At 53.0% G+C, this 15,224-nt stretch overlaps 8 protein-coding genes across 9 annotated transcripts; 4 read left to right on the forward strand and 4 right to left on the reverse strand.

Moving 5' to 3' along the window:
- Positions 1–38: 38 nt before the first annotated feature.
- LDX57_012240 (glycoside hydrolase family 18 protein) lies at positions 39–1,358 on the forward strand (the record flags this gene model as incomplete). The annotated part of the gene is made up of 5 exons (XM_046093976.1): positions 39–114; positions 176–238; positions 291–304; positions 356–483; positions 545–1,358. 5 exons carry the CDS (start codon positions 39–41, stop codon positions 1,356–1,358), a joined length of 1,095 nt encoding a protein of 364 aa, XP_045949955.1.
- Positions 1,359–1,675: 317 nt separating this feature from the next.
- LDX57_012241 (NAD(P)/FAD-dependent oxidoreductase) lies at positions 1,676–3,724 on the forward strand. The gene is made up of 3 exons (XM_046093977.1): positions 1,676–2,457; positions 2,522–3,325; positions 3,513–3,724. Exons 1-3 carry the CDS (start codon positions 2,232–2,234, stop codon positions 3,647–3,649), a joined length of 1,167 nt encoding a protein of 388 aa, XP_045949956.1. The 5' UTR covers positions 1,676–2,231; the 3' UTR covers positions 3,650–3,724.
- Positions 3,725–3,945: 221 nt separating this feature from the next.
- On the reverse strand, positions 3,946–7,289 carry LDX57_012242. 2 transcript variants are annotated; one of them, XM_046093978.1, is made up of 3 exons: positions 6,699–7,289; positions 5,918–6,613; positions 3,946–5,855 (listed from the first exon to the last, which is right to left on the reverse strand). In XM_046093978.1, the coding sequence occupies exons 1-3, from the start codon at positions 6,918–6,920 to the stop codon at positions 4,149–4,151; spliced, it is 2,625 nt and encodes an 874-aa protein (XP_045949957.1). In that variant the 5' UTR covers positions 6,921–7,289; the 3' UTR covers positions 3,946–4,148. The 2 variants fall into 2 exon arrangements, with proteins under 2 accessions (XP_045949957.1, XP_045949958.1); XM_046093979.1 differs by having other exon boundaries at positions 5,918–7,289.
- On the reverse strand, positions 6,962–7,856 carry LDX57_012243 (uncharacterized protein; the record flags this gene model as incomplete). Its single annotated transcript, XM_046093980.1, has 1 exon — positions 6,962–7,856. The coding sequence occupies exon 1, from the start codon at positions 7,442–7,444 to the stop codon at positions 6,962–6,964; it is 483 nt and encodes a 160-aa protein (XP_045949959.1). The 5' UTR covers positions 7,445–7,856.
- Positions 7,857–8,937: 1,081 nt separating this feature from the next.
- On the reverse strand, positions 8,938–11,359 carry LDX57_012244 (glutamate--tRNA ligase GUS1). The gene is made up of 2 exons (XM_046093981.1): positions 11,041–11,359; positions 8,938–10,964 (listed from the first exon to the last, which is right to left on the reverse strand). Exons 1-2 carry the CDS (start codon positions 11,302–11,304, stop codon positions 9,084–9,086), a joined length of 2,145 nt encoding a protein of 714 aa, XP_045949960.1. The 5' UTR covers positions 11,305–11,359; the 3' UTR covers positions 8,938–9,083.
- A 23-nt stretch (positions 11,360–11,382) lies between these two features.
- Positions 11,383–12,655, forward strand: LDX57_012245 (mitochondrial 54S ribosomal protein uL1m). Its single transcript, XM_046093982.1, has 3 exons — positions 11,383–11,796; positions 11,860–12,424; positions 12,477–12,655. The coding sequence occupies exons 1-3, from the start codon at positions 11,534–11,536 to the stop codon at positions 12,567–12,569; spliced, it is 921 nt and encodes a 306-aa protein (XP_045949961.1). The 5' UTR covers positions 11,383–11,533; the 3' UTR covers positions 12,570–12,655.
- Positions 12,656–12,723: 68 nt separating this feature from the next.
- Positions 12,724–13,669, reverse strand: LDX57_012246 (COG2 family protein; the record flags this gene model as incomplete). Its single annotated transcript, XM_046093983.1, has 2 exons — positions 12,724–13,575; positions 13,655–13,669. 2 exons carry the CDS (start codon positions 13,667–13,669, stop codon positions 12,724–12,726), a joined length of 867 nt encoding a protein of 288 aa, XP_045949962.1.
- Positions 13,670–13,936: 267 nt separating this feature from the next.
- On the forward strand, positions 13,937–15,208 carry LDX57_012247 (uncharacterized protein; the record flags this gene model as incomplete). Its single annotated transcript, XM_046093984.1, has 1 exon — positions 13,937–15,208. One exon carries the CDS (start codon positions 13,937–13,939, stop codon positions 15,206–15,208), a length of 1,272 nt encoding a protein of 423 aa, XP_045949963.1.
- Between the last annotated feature and the right edge of the window lie 16 nt (positions 15,209–15,224).

A 15,224-nucleotide genomic window follows, 5' to 3' on the forward strand; every position in this document is an offset into this window, starting at 1 on the left:
ACATCATGTCTTTCCTTAAAAAACTACTTGCCCTATCAATGGGTGTGGCTTCTCTGGGAGGAGCCTATGCCAAACTGGATCTTTCTTCTTCTTCAAACGTCGTGGTATACTGGGGTGGGTTTTGTTACTCTTCTAGAGTTACGTGTCACTCTAACCTGATGGATCTGCACCACAGGTCAAAACTCGCTTGGTCAGACTGGAGAACTTGCGCAGCAGAGACTCGGTTATTACTGCGATGGTCAGTATCATGGCCACACAAACATAGGTCCTCATTGCTAACCATTATCTAGATTCAAACATTGATGTAAGCCTGGCTTCCAGGCCTTGGTAGCAAAGAAAGTGCTCACACTCGCAGGTTATTGTACTAGCCTTCTTGACGAGGATTAACGGCCAGGGCGGTGCCCCGGAAGTGGACTTTGCAAATGCCGGCGATAAATGCACAATTATCGAAGGCACTAATCTTAAAAAATGCCCTGAGATTGGGTACGCATCGTTATTTTCCCTCCTAAACGACAGACAGTAGGACTTAGCTGACTCCCTGCAGAGAGGATATCACTACATGTCAGCAAAAAGGAAAAACCATCATCTTGTCGATTGGGGGTGCTACTTATAGCGAGGGTGGCTTTCAATCCGAGTCTGCCGCCAGAGACGGGGCCGATCTGGTCTGGAAAACGTTCGGTCCGGCCCAGTCTAGCATGGCTCAGGTGAATCACACTGTTTACCACAACACCACCTACCGACCAATCCATAACACCATTATGCGTCGTCAGAACCAAGTTCGACGGCCTTTCGGAGATGCCGTGGTGGATGGATTCGATTTCGACTTTGAGGCTCATGTCGACAACATGGCTCCCTTCGCGAACCGGCTTCGCGAATTGTCGGATGCCGACACGTCCAAGCAATACTTCTTGACTGCTGCGCCGCAATGCCCCTACCCCGACGCAGCAGACAAGGACATCCTGAACGGCCCGGTGTCCATTGATGCCGTCTTCGTGCAGTTCTACAACAACTTCTGCGGAGTCGGGTCTTTTGTCGAGGGCCAGGACACGCAGAATTCTTTCAACCTCGAGACCTGGGACAACTGGGCCAAGAACGACTCCCAGAACAAGAAGGCCAAAGTGATTGTCGGTGTTCCGGCCAACACCGGAGCCGCCGGCTCGGGATACATCCCAGTCACGAAGCTGAAATCTGTGATTGAGTACAGCAAGACATTTTCCAGCTTCGGAGGCGTCATGATGTGGGATGTCAGCCAGGCTTATGGAAACGATGGCTTTCTTCAGGGAACTCGTCAGGCACTTGGAAGCACCCAGTCGCGCATCTCGTCCCGTCCGTACCGCTACCATCCAATGCGCTGGTAGACTGGGTGGCCCACGACTCCATTCTGGTTCAGCTCGGATGCGCTTCGTGCCGGAGTGGGGACTTTTATGGGGCAGTTCGTTGTTTATATTCAGCTCTCGGGGACATCCCCAACACCATGCAAGGGGGAGCGCTGTTTGTATATAGCTGATATCGCCATATTTCATATCTAATACCTAATACTTGATACTTGATGCCTAGTATTAATTTATCCCAGATTAATAGAGAAAGTTTGAGTGGTTTTGAGTCTGTTGTCTTGTCGATCCCAATGAAAGGATCGAAGCAAGAAGAAGTTAGGGTTAAGTAGACGACACGTGCCTCGACGCCATCTTGTCATGCTATGGCCTCATGAATCATCCATCTTCCTTCCCATCTTCCTCAGCTCATCTGCAACCAGGTCATTCCCCTCATCTCCTTGCACCAGACTCAACCTCCCGACCAATCAGCCCCACCCTGGTCTGCACTGCAATCAAGGCATCGACTCGAGCGATCAGCTCGGGATCTGCACGCGGCATGAACTATTGGCTCGCAGCCCTGCCGATCGCTTTGAGGTGGCATCGCGAGTTCGGCCTGCGGGCGAGCAAACACTTCGGCCTGCATCCTTCGTAGACATGCATTCACTCCACCTCACGGCTCGCGGCGATTCCAGCGCACACAGCCAGCCACCAGGGTGGGCTCGTCTTCTTGGCCGCATCCATGGTGCATCTCTGCCACGATGATCATGCTCAGCTCTTCCTTGGGTCTCGACTATAAAATGGCTAGCTCTGGCTCCCTCGACCTAGTTGTCACTCCTCTCCAGGCCCGGTGATCTCCCAGCTGTTAGTCTCTAGGTGGTCGGCAAGCCGTTCAACCCTTTTCCCCGTCAAGCCTGCACCATGGCTCCCAAGTCCCTCCTTTACTCGCTCTTCTCATCCCTGACCGTCGCTTTGGCGGCCTCTCTGCCCCAAACCGACTATGAGGTCATGGTCATTGGCGGAGGCCCGGCCGGGCTGAGCGCTCTGAGCGGTCTCTCGCGAGTCCAGCGCAAGACGGTGCTTTTCGATTCGGGTGAATACCGCAATGCTCCGACGCGGAACATGCACGATGTGATCGGTAACGATGGTAAGAACACTTTACCCCTTCTAGATTCCCCTCTCCCCCCACATAACTGACCGATCAAACTCAGGCACCGTCCCCAGCGAATTCCGTGGTCTCGCCCGCGAGCAAATCTCCAAATACACCACGGCCTCGTTCGTCGACAAGAAAATCACCTCCGTCACCCCAGTCACCGACCACAGCACCAACACCTCCTACTTCAACGCCACCGACGCCGACGGCGCCGTGTACTCCGCCCGCAAACTCATCCTCGGCACCGGTCTCGTCGACGTCCTCCCCTCCACCCCAGGCCTGCAAGAAGCCTGGGGCAAGGGCGTGTACTGGTGTCCGTGGTGCGACGGCTACGAGCACCGCGACCAACCCTTCGGTATCCTCGGCGCCCTCCCCGACGTCGTCGGCAGCGTGCTCGAAGTCTACACCCTCAACACCGACATCATCGCGTTCCTGAACGGCACGCACACCCCCGCCGCCGAGGCCGCTCTCGCAGAAAAATACCCGAACTGGAAACAACAACTTGAGACCTACAACGTGCGTCTCGAAAACGCGTCCATCGCGTCCTTCGAACGCATCCAGAACGGCGCCGACCACACGGACGATAAAGGCCACCAGTTCGATATCTTCCGGGTACATTTTACCAACGGCTCCTCCGTTGACCGCAACGCTTTCATCACAAATTACCCGTCTGTTCAACGCTCCCAGATCCCGACTTCGCTCGGCCTGGCTATGAAAGACGGGAAGATCGATACGAGCATTAACCCTGGTATGCGGACTAGCTTGCCTGGTGTGTTTGCTATCGGGGATTGTAATAGCGATGGGAGCACGAATGTGCCGCATGCGATGTTTAGTGGGAAGCGTGCGGCGGTTTTCTTGCATGGTACGTTCCCTCTTCCTCTCTTATCTCCTTCTCTCACTTTGCACACTCTTTCCCACTTTGATCTGTTCGGAGAAGGGGACATCTACATTGACTTCTCCAATGCAATACCTTCTCCCTCCCCTCTCCATCCCTCTCTCTCTCTACCCACTTCATGATTATAATCCAGAAAGCTAACAAAAACCCACAGTCGAACTAGCAAAAGAAGAATCCGCCGCATCAATCGAGAAACGAACCCTCCCGTCCAAGCGAGAAATGCTCAAGGCCGCCGAGCGCAGTATGGGCAATGAGCTAGAGGAGGTGTGGAAACGCGCGAGGGGATTGTAATAATCTAATTAATTGATGGAATTGGGCAAATGGTGCATGATGGGAGATACGGGTGAATATAATTACGGACGGTAAAAATTATATAAATATAATGATGAGATTTGATTAAGTGTAGCTTCGATTTTGACACTGAATCTTGATTAGATCTCGCATATAATAGATAGATACGGTGCTTTTGTGCCTTATTTTATGTATCGCGAGGTACCAATATGTTCGCTCTACTATTAATCGATCAAGGTGATGTACTTGTACATCCACACTCCAAATACCAAAAGAAGAAAAGCAATAATATTAGTGTTAAAAAAGATATATCGCAAAAGCTAAGCCCCCCCCCTTGCCTTCAAAGAGTATCACAGCAAACAAAAACAAGGTTTATCGAATTTTTTTTCTTTCCCTTCAAAAACGCCCGTCCGAATCCTCGACGATAATATGTATACTCAACAGCTCCATCCATACCTTGTACTCTGGTCCAAACACTTCAATCGTCTCATCATCAAAATCACTCGACCTCTTCCTCCTCCTTGCTGGTAGCCAAAAAGAACCGGCCCGGTGGTTCGCCGGGCTTCTCGTATTCGACCGTCAGACGGGCAAGGTGACCCAGCAGGTTCTCGAACTTGAGCGCGTTCTTGTCTCGCTTGGCACGGCCGAGATCATCTAGCCACTTGAACTTGTTCAGCATGAAGTATACCAGGGCAATGACGATCTCCACACCCAGGGAGTAACCCCACACGCGAACCACTGTGACGATATCGGTCCATCCGTTCGTGGTCTCGACGAACTTGGTCGCTGGGTTGGTGGGCATGGTTTCGTTACTGAACCAACCGAACAGGCAGAAGATGGTCGCAAGGATATCCACGCCTAGAATCGCCGTAACCAAGTGGATGGATGGCCAGGTGTCGGCACCGCGCGTGACGAAGATGAGCCAATTCTCCGTGAGAGCCACCTCGAGGAACAGAACTTCTTGGATTGATCCCCAGTTCTGAATAATACCACCTGAGGGAAGGAACATGCTGCCTCGAACAACCCACGTTCCCAGTGCGAGCAAAACACCCAGAAGCACCGAGATAAACCAAATCTTAGGAAGTTGCCATTGAACGGGTCGCAGTTCGAAAGACGCATTGTCATACGCCACCGCAACAGTTGCCAAATCGGCGAAAAGGGCGAGGAAAACGATCAGCTCAACCCGTATACTTTCGTTAATGATGATCATAGAGGTGACCAAATAGATTTCCAGATGCAAGCAAAGGGCAATTCGATACTGAATATATGCTTTCATGCGATGGAAAATCTGGCGCGCGACCTTGATCGAGTCAATAATGGTCGAAAGTCCCGGTTCCAAGAAAACAATGTCCGAGGCCGATTGCGCTGCCTCTGAAGCACCCTCGACGGCAATACCGCAATCCGCCTTCTTTAATGATGGTGCATCATTCACACCGTCGCCGGTCATGGCCGTCAAATGACCTCGTTCTTGAAGCATTTGCACCACTTGGTATTTATGTTCCGGGAAAACCTCTGCGAAACCATCCGCTTTTTCAACCAAGTCACCAGCCATGGCTCCGCTCAGGCCGCCGTGAATCAACTTGTCTGAGTTGTAAACTTTCGTCCCGAGAGCCAGCATTTTGCAGGTTTCCTTAGCGATAGCCAGGGCGTCTCCAGTAAGCATTTTCACACTAATACCCAGGTTCTGCGCTTCATGAATTGTCTGTGCCGTATCCTCTCGAGGGGGGTCAAACATAGGAAGGATACCCAACAAGGTCCAATCTTCTCCCTCCTTTTGCACCGCAACTCCCAAAGACCGGAATCCGCGATGCGCAAATTCCTGCGTCTTTGCTTTATAGTGATCCGCCGTCTCTTTTGAGCAGTTGGATAGTTGAAGCACTGCCTTTGGAGCGCCCTTCGTACAGGTGTATCTAATACCATCGCAGGTGGCAACGGTCACAATTCGCTTGGACACTGGGTCAAACGGTTGGAATTTCTCGGTTTCCCAGCCCCGGCGGAGAATCTCTCTTGCTTTGGGATATTGCCTTAGCGAAAGGATGGTCACTTTATCAATCGGATCCAGCGAGTCAATGTTATGCGAGGATGCAAGAACAGCCACAGCAAACATCCAGTCAGGGTCCACCCCCTCGGCGACATAAGGGTTCCGAATACTAAGTTTATTGGCCGTCAGCGTGCCGGTTTTGTCGGAACACAAGATGTCCACACCCTATTGATGTTGGTCATTAGCTCCCATAGCATGAAGTCAATGATGAGTGTAAGTAAACATACCGCTAGCGATTCGATGGCCGTGAGCTTCTGCACGATCGCCTTCTTCTTTGCGAGGTACGCGGCTCCAACAGCCATAGTTGTGGTCGTCACCACTGGAAGACCGACGGGAACACCAACAATCAGCAAAGCAAGGGTATAGTGCAGAAGAGTCTGCTGGCGAGGCGAAGCAATTGGCAGATGACGGAAGAAACCACCAATCCAGGCAGCCAAAATCCATGCCATAACCAGAATCAGAAGAGAAGTTCCGATGTTGTCCATGACGATTTCGAAATGACCAGCACCTTGGGCTCCTTGAACCATGCTTGCCGTCTTGCCGACAAACGAGTTTCTCGCGCTGGCCTGTACAATGGCGTAGGCTTTACCTCGTTTACAGCCAGTCGTGTAGAAGATCATTTCGCCCATGAATCGATCGACCGCCAGGGACTCCCCGGTGATGGCCGAGTGATCGCAAGCTAGAATAGGATAGCCTCGCTTTCTTGTCTTTTGTTGTTGCTTTTCGGCATCCTCTTCCTTCTTTTCCTCATTGCCTTCTTCGTCCCCGCCTTCATTCCCGGCTTCATCGATATCTGACTCTGACGTGCTACTGAGATCACCTTGGTCCTGGATATTCTTGAAGTCCTCGAATCCGCTGGGGTCCTTGAAGTCACAAACAACTCGAGAATCGGCGGGCACCACTTGACCCTCTCCAATGATTATCTGTCACTTATATTAGTGTCCGAATGCCAGTTGGGTGCTAGAAGGCGGTCGGTATCTGGAGGCAATCCAGCCTTGCATTACGTACCACATCACCAGGGACAAGCTCTCGAGCCAAAATCTCTTGTTCTTGGCCGTCGCGGATCACGGTTGCTCTCATTGCAATATCACCTTTCAGACTAGCGACAACGTCTGCGGCTTGTTTTTCCTGGTACCAACCAACAGAAGCGTTGAGACACAAGATACCGATGATAACACCAAAATCAACCCAGTCCTCCAACCCAGCAGCAAGGAGAACCGCCAGCTCCATCACTAGGGCCAAGGTTAGAAATCCCACACCCACAAACTGATCTATTTGCACAAGCACGGGCCAGACTTACCATAAAGAATGGGACCTCTGAAGTAGGACAAGATCTTCGCGATAGGATTCTCTTTCTCCGACACCAGTTCGTTCCATCCCGACCGGCGACGCCTGACCGGGACTTCGCCACTGGGGAGACCTTGACGGATATCGGTGAGCAGCCATTCAGGCGGCAGTTGCTGGGCGTCCTGGTCGACGTTCTTGACATGCACTTTGCGCTTTTTCCAAGGAGCATACCAGACTCGCTTCACTTCCTCTTCCTCTGAGCCCGAGCCTCCCTGCCCCTCGCGATAAGTGGAAACATACTTCACTAGCTTCCCATATTCATCAAGGTTGGCGTAGTCCTCCTTATAGGAAACACGAGAAACGCGCCTAGATGAGCGTCCCTCAGAGACAGAAACGCGACTCTGCCGAGCCCGCTCGGGGTCGGCAGGCGCATCGCCGCCGCCACCACCACCACCTTGCTGAGCCATCTTGTCCTCGATAACTTGCTTCGGGTAGCAGGGATTTTTGAAAGTACCGGGCCCTGTGCTCTTCAGAGCCTTCCGATTACGGCTCTCAACGAGCCAGAGTACAAAAGTGAATGGATCGAAGTGGAAAAGAAGTAAAAGAAAGAAAGAAAGTGCACAACCAAAACGACGGGACACCCTGCACGAAGAAGCGCTTCTCTCCCCTTCAGACTTGACAGAAGTTGAAAGAAGACCGAAGGCTTTTCGAACCGAGAGGCGCAGAGGTTACACTCATCTCCTAACGATTATCCGGGGTCTGTACTACGCAAAGACTATCATACTGACGTATTCGAGTCAAGCAAGGTTCCGAATGGCTACCCGGTGATAGACACCAATGTAGTAGTAGCACCCAGGAAAAGAAGGCGCTGAGGCCCGGTAGAATGCCTTGGACCCCCGACCAGGGAACTTGCACATCGCATTCGACTAGGATGTGACTCTTGACGTATGAGACGGCAGTCAACTACCCGAGAGAACCGTTCTTTGGCCCTATGACGAGGGCCGGTGCGGAAGAGGCCAGGGAAAGATGGTGTGTACCTCAATTAATCCTGGCGTATTACATTTTGATCCCAGAAAATACGAGCGAATTGACTCTGACGCGATGATCATTTCCAGGGTTCAGGCGGAGAATGTCAACCATCAAGTTCGGTGAGAGCCACGGGAGGTTCGGATAGAAACCCCATGATGGAGGGAAGCTTGACGGGTGGGCCGGCCCAGTGGTTAGTGGAGACCTGGAGAGCATCGGACTTTTAAGCTCGTCTTCGGTTTTCATGTCCACGCTGTATATTTGCCAGCTTGTCGTCGCGAGACTTGAATGTAGCATGTAAAGACTCGTAGATGATTGATCAATGCAGATGAGAGAAGTCTCTTCGACGGAGATGGGAAGAGAAAGAAGAGCAGGAGAAGGAAAAGGAAGAGATGGAAAAGGGGAGAGGAACGTGACGACCAAATCGGGATTAGCGGCTAAACGTGCAGAAGATAGCTGAGTCATCTGGATTTCCCTTTCGGGACGATAAAGCCCTCATGCAACGCCGGCGTCTCCACGTAATCCGTGATCATCCGCGTATTATATGAGATACATGGGCGTCTTGCTATATGTCCAGGTGTCAGGTCTCTTCCCCCGCTATCCGGTCAAAATTACCCACACGCTTCGGGAGAGTGATCCTACTGAGTAACGTGCCCACTTTTACTGCCTATCTACGGAGTAGAGGCACATTATCACGCGAGTTAAACCCTATCCCGTCGTTAGCCTTATTCACCTTTATTTCTCAGCAGAATGTTCTGAGGGATAAAAAGAAAAAGTCTCTCCAAGTGATGGCTCCGGGACCGGATTATCGCAATGCCGTCATGACTATATAAACTTCGACGAATGCAACTCCGGGGCTGCGCGGTGGGACCAGTTTTCTGTCCGCCATAACCCGAGAAATACTACTCCTGTTGATCATAAGTGATCAATGAATACTGCAATGCCTACATTTAAGGTTTCTAGCCGGAGAGAATGGTAAGTCTGTTGGGATTCCATGTAATTCTCTTTCTTTTTCATTATGCTTTGATAAATCATGCCATATCGTATATGCATAACACGGGAGCTCTTTCGTCAACTCATCTATTTACCGGACTTTCCGGTGGGGATGTTGAAAAACACGGCCGGCTTTCCGGGCGAGTAAGGCCGGTCGAGACGGAAGTAACCCTTGCGCTCGAACTGAATGATATCGCCCTCCTTGAGGTCGGCGACGTTGCCATCAGCCACAGCCTCCTCGCGGGACTCGGCGTGGTAGTTCACGACGTCCTCGAGGGCATCGTGTTCTTCAATAACGTCCTTCTTAAGGAGATAGTCAAAGTCCACCAGCTCCACGGGGATCAGCTCCTGGGCCTCCGAGGACAACCAAGTGACCTTCTTCTCGGTCTTCTTGAAGTCACCCTCCAGGTGAAGTTCCAGTCCCAGCTCCTTGACCACACCCGATGCGTCAGTCTCGATCTTACGGACAATAGCATTGCCCCAGTTCATAAGGGTGATTTCCTCGTCCTGCTTGAAGCTCTTGGCATCCTCCTGGTCGAACACAAGACTGCCACTGTAGGCAACCTTCTTGATACCGACGGCAGGGTTCTTGTTGTGCTTGGGCTTGTCCTCGGTGTAGGCGGCAGGGGCTCCGGTGACGGTCGCCTTGACGATGTCCTTCTTGAGGACGGCGGTGTGGCGCGGGGCAACGGGATCAATGTGTTTCTTGTTGGTGGCCCAGAAGACAGTCCAGTCGAGGTTGACGATGTTCTTACTGGGACCCTGTCTGAGAATGAACTCTCTCAGGGCAGGAATGGTCATTCCACGCCGGCGAATACCGCGGATGGTGGGGAACAGCGGCGAATCCCAGCCGGACACGGCGCCCTGATCAACCAGCTTCGTGAGCTTTCTCTTAGAGAGGAGAGTGCGAACCAAGTTCATGCGAGCAAAATCCCAGACTTGAACGTGGCGAAGCTTGAGAGTATCGAGGAACCACTGGTACTGAGGGTTCCGGTCACGGTACTCGATGGTTCGAAGGGCATGGGTCACACCCTCGATAGAGTCCACGATCGGACAGCAGAAGTCGTAGGTCGGGTAGATCTTCCACTGATCGCCGGTGCGGATGTGCGGCGACGGGTTGCAGCGGTAGATGACAGGATCACGCATGGCCTTGTTCGGGTTGTCGACGGACATCTTGGCACGGATGCACCACTTCAGACCTTCGGGCGTACCCTGCTTCATTTCCTCGAAACGAGCAAGATTCTCCTCGACGGAAGCATCACGGCGCTTGCTAGGCTCGCCGTTCATTCTCTGGGTAGCCATAGTCTCCTTGTCGGTGTCATCGGCGTAGGCGTTTCCTTCCTTGATGATCCGCAGGGCGTAGTCGTACAGCTCGTTGAAGTAGTCGCTGGTGTGGCTCATTCTGTCGGGCTTAATGCCCATGAGAGCAAGATCCTCCACAATAGCGTTAGAGAACTCGAGCTTCTCGTTGGAAGGGTTCGTGTCATCGAATCGAACCAGCAGAGTACCGGCGTACTTCTCGTGGGCAAAGTAGTCGTTGAGAAGCGCGGCCTTGGCGTGTCCAATGTGGAGGTATCCGGAGGGCTCAGGAGGGAAACGGGTCACGACGCCCTTATCGGTGTTGAGAAGGGAAATGTCGTAGTTAGCACCGGTCTCCTTGGCCTTGGATACCTTCTTCTCCTTGGCGGCAGCAGTAAGGCTTTCAAGAGCCGAGGAAGCCCAGGGACAAAGAGACTCCAAGAAAGTAAACCAACGAGTCAGGTTGGCGAGAGTTCCCTTCCTGATCGCACCAATGGCAACGCGGTTTCCACGGAGAGCACCCCAGAAGGCAATGTCGGCGGTCGAAAGCGAGTAGCCGACCACGAAGGACCGCAGAATGAGATGGTTGTTCAGGCGCTGAAGCAGCGGGTCGATGGCCTTGAAGTCAAGGGTAGTGTAGGATTCGAGCTGGGAAAGCCATTCGTTCTCCTAAAAGCGAATAATGTTAGCTCTGAGACTTTTTCTTTCTTCTTGCTTCTCCGAGTGCAGGAACGGTCGTTCTTACCAGCTTCTCGTCCTTAGCATTGAGGAAAGGGAAGTTCTTCCGCAATTCCTGGATGGCATTCTCAGTACCATAGGCAGGTGAGCCACTGACTCCAGTGAACTGCACCACGGCCTTGTCGCCTTGCTCTAGGACGGCGGCGTCCTGGTAAGAGATCGAGATCACCGGGGTGGGGCGGGCCTCGTTGATGGAAGTTGCGACCAGAAGGACCGGAAGCAAAGCGGCCTGGTTGGCCTTGGCGGCCAGAGTCAGGGTCATATCCGACATGATAGCAACGGCCTCTGAGAGTGGGAATTGAATGCCTCAAAAGCTCGGATGGTGGGGGAGGAGGAAATAGCAGCAAGAGGGGCATCCGTGCCGATTTGACTCAACCCCGATCGGGGTTCCGCCGGCGTCACGTTTCTCCGGCCGGACAAGAGCGAGAGAGCTTTCGGGCAGAAAACATTCCCCTTCGCCGAAGCCATCAGCACTTCCAGGCCTGTCGGGTGGTTCAACAATGTCCTCCTACAATTCCCTCCTGCCCTCGGCGGCACGGGGACTCCTGTTGTCATGCCGTCTGCCTCTCCGCCAGAGCCCAATGGCCCCCGTGTTCTCGAGTGTTCAGCAGCAGGCTCGCGGAATCAAGAGCAATAATCCCCAGGCGCTGGCCAAAAAGGCTAAAGAGAAGAGCTCAAAGAAGACGGGGAAAAAGGGACCCCGGATATTTAAGCAATCAGACCTGAAGAGCGCGCAACAATTCTCGCTTTGTGAGGCCATGAGGTGGGATTCATGTGTCGTCTTTCTTAAGCCCGGGACTCAAAACTGATCGATTCGGCCTTTTAGATACCTCCGTGCATTCGAAGTCGGTCGCGAGCCCACTGTCACCAAATACGAAATCCACATCCGCTTGAGGACCCAGAAAGATGGTCCCGTCATCCGTAACATGATCCGGTTCCCTCATTCAGTGCAGACCGAATCCCGAATCTGCGTGGTGTGTCCTCCCGGTACGAGGCATGAAAAAGAGGCTCGCGCAGCCGGTGCCGTCATTGTCGGAGAGCAGGAGGTTTTCGACGCCGTGAAGGAGGGTCGTATTGAATTCGATCGCTGCATTGCCCATCCCGATAGTTTGCCGGCGTTGAACAAGGCTGGACTGGGTAGGATTCTGGGTCCTAGGGGTTTGATGCCTAGCGCAAAGACCGGCACGGTGGTCGAAGATGTGGCCTCTCGGGTCGAGATGCTGCGCGGCGGTACTGTCTACCGTGAGCGTGATGCCGTCATTCGCTTCCCCATCGGACAGTTGGCCTTCACTCCCGAGCAGCTGCGAGACAACCTGCGCACCACGATTGATCAAATCAAGAAGGATGCGGCTGGTCTTAACGACCGTATTAACAAGGAGATCTACGAAGTGGTAGGTGTATCCCATCCACATTCTTAAAGTTAAGAGAGCTAACTTTCAGCAGGTGCTGAGCTCGACCAATGGACCTGGTTTCAGTCTGACTGGAGACTTCAAGCCCGACGATTCCTTCGATACTGCATCTTTGAGCACTCTGTAAAAATAGCGTCAAGTTGTATAAATTATGTTTTATTAGGCAGGACACGGTGTATAATGGTATTGTTTCATATATATTTCTCGTTCTAAAACGAATCAAAATAATCTCCGGACGCCGACGCTATGCAAAACAACTCTGGTATCTGTCAGGATGGGGATTATAATTTCAGACTCTTCAGCGCCGTGACGGCGCTGGTATCCTCCCCCATGAGCTTGTAGAGACGCAACACGACCAGCGTTTTTGTATCTCGTTTCTCTCCAGCATGGTTTGCTTGCTCGAGGGCAGTTTTGAGGTCTAGGAGCACGGCCGACTTGATTTTGGTCAGGCGCGGTTGTTGCGCGAGTAGAAACGGATGCTCGTCTCCGATCCGGGATGACAGCCTCGTCAGATAGACAAATTTCTGGATATGATGTTCGAGTCGCTTGAGAGAGACCAGTGGGGTGGTCGATGCACCGTTGGAGAGCTCCTCATCGTCATCGGTTTCGTCGCTCTCACTTTCCAGCATATCGGAGTCCTCATCTTCTGCGGAAGTACCTCCGATCATCAGCCTCCTTTCCAGCTCCTCGACTCGATCGGCGAAATCCAGCAATCCCCGGGCAACGTTGGTGCTTCCTTTCAGTCGTTTCTTCTCGGCGATCAGTTGTGCGACTTCTTGATGCCTAGCCTCTACTTTATCCCGAATAACCTGCACGTCTCTCTGGAATGCCAACAGACCAACCCGGACCTGTTCGACCTTCTCTTCCCCTCCATGCAAAGCGGTTCCTAATGATAGGAAATCCTGGTAGTTCTCGTTGACCAAATCCAACAGCTCCCTGCTCAGCGATTGATCCAACTCCCGCAGTTCCTGTCGCAGGTCCTCCAGACTCTGGTGTCGGTTGGTCAAGGAGGATAGGTATTGCGCCGGGTCGAAATCAGGAGCGAGAAAAGAAGCGCGAGACAACGGTTCAGGGAAAGGAAGGCCGGCTGTATCGTCGTCGAGATCGGAGGCCGACTCGTCGGAGTCGCCAAACTGCGGGCATCACGGATGATCAGTTTCCAGAGGCCAATCAACGAGAGGGAGGGGCAGAAGAGGGGAAGAAGTTGCATACGCGAAACTTGTTCATGCTGTCGAGAGGGGAGGTCGACGAATTGGCGAAAGCGAAGGGGGAGGGCTGGATGTAGAGAGCAAGAGAGAAAGAGAGAGCAAGTCCGAAGTAGAAGGAGGAAAGCAACAAGTGACCTTCTTCCTTCCCGCGGGCCGCCAAACAACATGAACACCACCACCCTCCACCACCACCAAACGCTAGCCAGCTGGCCCCGACGGGGTTCATGTCTCTTTCCTGCGTCACTCGGTGAGATTTGTCTCGAATCATCTTGCATCATCTGAAAAAATGGACGTCCGGTCGGAATTTCTGTCGGGTCATTCCTTTCGCTCGTCCTCTGCCTCTGCCTCTACCTCTGTCTTTACCAGGCCGGTTGAACATCGCAATCAGTCCAGTCTTGGCCGGTATGAGTCCACGCTGGACGAGTCTGCTCGCGCGTATCGTACCACAGCTTTGCGACAACTAAATGGGACCCCCAGGCCTCTGTCTTGGAAGAACCGACAGGCCAATCATTCAGGCAGCCGATCCTCCACGCTGGCGACGCAGCCCGTACTGGTGAGGGCCTATTCAGGTGGTCCTGCTGAGGATCCGTCTCCTCCATCCCGGATGTCTTTTCGGCGCTCGTTCCCCTTCACCGGGGGCTCGCGTCCCCAGGACCGAGGACCGCAGATCCCCTCCGACGAAGAGTTCAGCATCGATAGCATTCTTCGCGCCATCGAACCGAACATTCGCGGCACGTTAGACTCCATCGGAGAGATCTGCGGACGCAGCAAGCTCAGTCTGGCCAACGAATACGGCAGCCATATCGCACCGCTCGGGGAAATTCGCGCCCCTCCCGGCGGCTTGGTGACCGTCGAGGAGGCAAGTTCGGACAACGAAAGACAAGCTAACGATAATGTGGTCATCTACGACGATGAGAACAGCGTGACCGATGGTCGTGATCACATCTCGTTCTCCCATTACGGATACTTTCAACATGGCAGACAGCCCGGGTCAATGTCGTCTCATGCGGGATTTCCTTCGATGCATCCTATCTCCGAGGCGGATGTAGCGTCGACGCAGGCGCAGCCTCACACTCCGCGGTCCGCCGGGTTCAACATAGGGTCAGATCATGATGCTGCTTTAGGCTTGGTCCCTCCAAGTAGAGAATCTGCGTCAAAGCCGAGATCGTATGGTCGGGCGCTGCTGGGAAAGAAGGCCGTGTCGGGCACAGACCAGACGCAGGGTATCTTGACGCCGGCTATTGTATCGGAGATTTTGCTAGATGCGCAAGCAGATGGCCACTTGATAGAGTCAACACCGTCATCGAGACCTCGGACTGGTCGTCTTTCCCCAAAAGGACGTGCTCGCTCTCGGGTTGATGCCGTCGAAGCCCGGGAAGTCTTCCCTGGAGAACCACCCAAGACATCTGCCCTAGGCGACATGCAGGCTCTTCTTAGCTGGCTTACGCATTTTGCCAGACAAGGGGCAGACTCTGGAGAGTCTAAGCAAACGGCCGAGATGCGACTGCGGACGATGCTTGAGCGACAGAACGACCTAGTATCCCCTGGCTCAAATTAACCTGACCATGGGCTGT

The sequence above is a fragment of the Aspergillus melleus genome, assembly GCF_016097325.1.
Source record: "Aspergillus melleus strain CBS 546.65 chromosome Unknown contig8, whole genome shotgun sequence".
Classification (NCBI taxonomy): domain Eukaryota; kingdom Fungi; phylum Ascomycota; class Eurotiomycetes; order Eurotiales; family Aspergillaceae; genus Aspergillus; species Aspergillus melleus.